Raw genomic sequence first — 4,933 nt, 5'->3', positions numbered from 1 at the left:
TGCAGGAGCAGGTTTGCCCTGAGCCCATTTTCAGGTTCTTCAGAGAACACAAGGTAGAGATTGCAAGTGCAATAACAAGACCATTTCCTTTCCTTATGGGCCTCCGAGACCGCTCCTTCATCTCTGAGCAGATGTATGAAGTAAGTAATAATTTCCAAATGATGGTAAACCAGGTCCATACTCAATTATGCCAAACTTCAAGATGTAATGAACAGGCTAAAGGGCCTCCTGTGAATGGGGACCTTCATCATCCTGTAGGTTAGGAGGTGACAGGAGAAGCAGGCATCACAGAAAACCTCCCTTCTTCTGTAGTAAATGTTGGGGGAGAGCCACAGTGAGGGAGGTGGGCAGCAGAGAGAATGGGAATGCTGCATGGGTGCAGATCATCCTAGATGCATGTATGCAATCTACTAATGGTAGCCATAATTAAAGTAAATAAGTGAGCTAGGCAGCGTTTCATTCCAAAGCCTACTTATTGAAACACTTGAAACAGAGATTTTTTTGAAACTCACAGGGAAGTTGTGTCATGTTATTTTACATTTGGAAGCAGATGCTTGCTACTGTCTCTCCAAATCATTGTTTGATCTTTGGACATTTCTAGAGTCCTAGAATGCAAGTTAATGTTAGCAGTGGATGCCTTTAGGGATACTGAGGACAAGCCTTCTTCTTGTCTTTGTGAATTTTCTGTGCCCTTTGATCAGGAGTCACAGTAGGGGGCTGGTTGATTGGTTTCCTGAAGCTCTGTCAGGCCAGGCCAATCCTAGTAGTGGTTATCATCCACATAACAGAACAGCCTTGTTAAGGCCACTCCTGAAATAACCTGGCCAGGCTCTAAAGCCACACACAACATTCAACTTTGAACCCACATTTATTATTTAAAATTACTCTCTCCTCTTAAGTGTACAACAATGTCAGTGAGTCAGGTTCAAAAAATTAAGACTGTATTTTTATGGTGGAGGACATTTAAGAAGTCATCCAAATATATGCAAAATTCTAGCATTTCACAAGAGAACAGATGTTCTATCTACCACCTAAGAGTCTTTTGGAACCCATAAACTACATAATTCTCCATTTAATATTTTTAAGCATTTTCAAGAAGCTTTTAGAAACCTGGTCCCAGTGACAAGAGTGATGTATTGTGTACTCAGTGAACTGGAGAAGACGTTTGGCTGGTCACATCTGGAAGCATTGTTCAGCAGGATTAACCTGATGGCCTATCCTGATTTAAACGAGATTTACAGAAGCTTCCAAAATGGTAACTATAGCTCTCAACAGCTTTGGGGGATTCAAGCCCATTTCATTCATTAATTCATTCATTCACTCTTCATTCATATTTGACAAATGTTTGACTGAGTGACTATTACATGCCAAGCCCAGGGGGAATATAATGATGAAAAAACACACATGTTCCATGTCCTTATGGAGTTTACATATAGTGGGAGTGATAGATGTTAACCAAGTAATCTTGCAAATGGTTGCTCAGCCAGGACTTGATTTTGATGCTGTAAAACATAGGGTTGAAGTCTCCATTTTTTTCAAGGAAGACATGAGTGAAGCCTTTTCATAGGAAAGGAGGAAACCTTCTCTGATATTTGCAGATACATTCAAAGATAAAACAATTTTCTTTGTATTAGAAAATTTATCATTCAGTGCAGTCCTATGTCAACTTGTTTCTCCAAACGAAGACTGGAGAAGTCACGAAGAGAGCCCAGTACATACTGATACACTGAGGAGGAGCTGCATATGAAAGCTATGAAGACAGAAAAGGGGGTTGGTGGGGGCCTTTCAGAACCATGTGGTTGAATTGCAGAGTGTGGGAGGGAGGGTTTGGGAGCCGATTCTGGAGAAAGAACTTGGAGTGGATTCTGGAGGGCTTGACACCCTGTGCTAGGGAATCTGGAGTTTAGTTTTTGGAAAATAAAGAAGCAATAACGGGCATTTAAACAGGGGAAAAGTAAAATAAGTCAGTATGAAGAATGGGATGTGTTGCTTTGTGAATACTATACCTTGATTCAAAAAAGAGGTATCTCGTTTTCATATTATGGTACATCCAAGTCAGAGAAAGGTCTAGAGGAAATCAAATACTGTGCATGCCTCCTTTGGTATACATGAGGGATTGGTTTCAGGAATACCCACCACCCTCAGTCCTGGATGCTCAAGTTCCTTGTATGAAATGGCATAGTATTTGTGTATAACCTATGCACATGCACCAGTATACTTTAAATCATCTCTAGATTACAATACCTAATACAATCTAAATGCTATGTAAATAGTTGTTAAATTTGTATTGTTATTTTATTTATTTATTTTTTGAGACGGAGTTCACTCTATCACCCAGGCTGGAGTGCAGTGGCGTGATCTTGGCTACTGCAACCCCCATCTCCTGGGTTCAAGTGATTTTCCTGCCTCAGCCTTCTGAGTAGCTGGGATTACAGTCACCCACCACCACACTTGGCTAATTTTTTTGTATTTTTGGTAGAGACAGGGTTTCACCATGTTGGCAAGGCTGGTCTTGAACCCCTGACCTCAGGTGATCTGCCTGCCTTGGCTTCCCCAAATGCTGGGATTATAGACATGAGCCACCATGCCTGGCCTTTTATTATTTTTAATTTTTTCCCATATTTTCAATCTGAGGTTGGGTGAATCCACGGATCCCAAGCCAACTGTACCTAGGCACAAATTTTGAGTCAATATTTGTATTTTAACCAGGGTGTTCCAGGCTGTGGCAATGAAGGGAATGATGTTACTTCTACTGCCCACATCTCAGGGGCTCTGATTCTCTCTGTGGACTGTGGGGATCCCCCTGGCCCCAGTATCCACATCTCATATGTTAGTATCTGGCACCTTCCAGGTGACAGGCACCTGAGGCTCACCACTGCCCACTGCCTCAGACTATGAGTAGAAATTGGAGAAATGGGCAAAAGTAGAATGAATTGTAAAAAGATTGAAAAAAAAAAAGAAAAATAAACCTCTGCTTATACTACACAACATCCACAAAATATAATTCAAGTTGGATTACAAATCTACAAGTTAATACTACAAGTATAAAGCTTCTAGAAGAAAACATGAGACTGTGTCTTTGCAAACTGAGAGAAGGCAGTAATTTGCTATAAAGGACACAAAAAACCATGGATCATAAAAGAAAAACTTGGTAAGTTATGTGTCACCAAATTAAAAACTACGCATCCAAAGTCACCATTAAGAAAAGGAAAAAACAAGCCATAGACTGGGAGAAAATATTTGCAATACACATATCTAACAAAGGATTGTACTCACAAAATATGAATAACTCCAATAAATGAATGATAAAAGGACACATCACCAATTCAAAAAATGGACAAATGATTTGAACAGACATTTCAGAACAGGAGATACAAAATGTCCAGCAAGAACATAAAGTGTATGACATTATTAATCATGAGGGAAATGCAAATTAAAGTCACAGTGAGATATCATCCACTCACTAGAATTGCTAAAATTAAAAAGACTGACAATACCAAGCGCAGATGAGAATGTGGAACAATTGGACCGCCCATCCCTTGCTGGTAGGAATGTAAAATGATAGCGACCACTTTGGGAAAGTGCCTGGCAATTTCCTGTAAAGTTAAATCTAACCTATGATCTTGGCCATTTCACTCCTAGGTATTTACATGACAGAAATAAAAATATGTTCATCCGAAGATTTGTATAAGAATGTTTATGGCAGCTTTATTCATAATAACTAAAATCTGGAACCAACCCAAATGCTCATCAACAGGAGAGTAGATGAACTATGACTAATTTATAGAGTATAATACTATTCAGCAATAAAAAGAATGAACTGTTATCACACAGAGCAACATGGATAAATCTCAAAAACATTATATTGAGCAAAATAAGCAAGTTTTAAGAGTACATACTGCATGATCCTATTTATATGAGTACAAGTACAGACAATACAGACAAGTACAGTGCCAGAAAGGAAGGAGCCATTGCTGGTGATAGGAACCAGAACAGTGGTGTCTTAAGCACAAAGCAATTTTCTGGGATGGTGGAAATGTTCTGAATCTTGACTGGGATGTTGGTTTCACAATGATTTACACTTAAGATATGTGCATCTCAATTAAAAAAAGGGGAACAAGGCTCTGTTGGACCTCGGGGGCAGGAGATCCTGGGGCTTGGACATCAAATTCAGCTTAAGCACACTGAGGTCTCTCCTCTGGTTGCTGTCTGAGTTTGGTAATTTTCACATTGTTTTCCTCAGTATGCTATGAACACCCACCTCTCCAAATGAATAATGTAAACGAGTTAGAAGACACACCCAGATTACTACCATATGGTAAACAAGGTAACTATCATTTAACTGATCAATGCCCTTATTAAAGTTTTGCTTCCTTGTCTTCATGGAGGCAAAGCTTGTATTTTCTCTCCTATCTTAGCCCCCTGTTATCTCCCAGTACTCTTCCCCTCACACAGGCATGTACCTGCCCTTATCTGCCAGCAGGTGTGAGAGAACCAATGAAAAAGGAGATCTGATCTCTTGAATAGATGGAGTCTCCATTGGTGGAGAATATAAAAAGAGAAAATGGGAAAGGTAGACAGAGAATAATACTTGACAAATTACATGAATGGATTCCATCTTCTAAGGGAACATAAAAATCCTACCCTCCCTACCCTCCCAGGTTGAGATAAGGGGATTATTTTTAATTAATTTCATAGAACTATTAAGAGAAACTCAGAAATAACCTAAGCCATATCAGATTCAGGTGAGAGATGTTCCTTACAGAGTTGGCCAGTTAGGGGTCCCTAGTACTGTGGTCACAGTCCAAGAGGGGAGTTGTTGATATGGAGAGACAGGGGAGCCTGAAAGATAGAATTGCGCAGGGAGACAAAACTGAAATAATGTTGGCAGATAGAAGATCAAAGTGAAATGAGAGAAACAGAAATGGAAAGA

The 4,933-nt window shown here is 39.8% G+C and overlaps 1 protein-coding gene across 1 annotated transcript in view; it reads left to right on the top strand.

Annotated features, from left to right (window-relative positions):
• Window positions 1-4,933, top strand: part of LOC105534141 (nuclear body protein SP140-like) — a 36,690-nt gene that overhangs the window by 20,839 nt on the left and 10,918 nt on the right. Inside the window, exons 2-3 of the mRNA XM_011972818.1 lie at window positions 1-140; window positions 1,087-1,255. Of these exons, the coding sequence (XP_011828208.1) occupies window positions 1-140; window positions 1,087-1,255 (309 nt within the window). The remainder of the gene's footprint in view (window positions 141-1,086; window positions 1,256-4,933) is intronic.

Source organism: Mandrillus leucophaeus, unplaced genomic scaffold (assembly GCF_000951045.1).
Source record: "Mandrillus leucophaeus isolate KB7577 unplaced genomic scaffold, Mleu.le_1.0 Scaffold1301, whole genome shotgun sequence".
In the NCBI taxonomy this organism is placed as follows: Eukaryota; Metazoa; Chordata; class Mammalia; order Primates; family Cercopithecidae; genus Mandrillus; species Mandrillus leucophaeus.
This window is presented reverse-complemented; position numbering and strand designations above follow the sequence as displayed.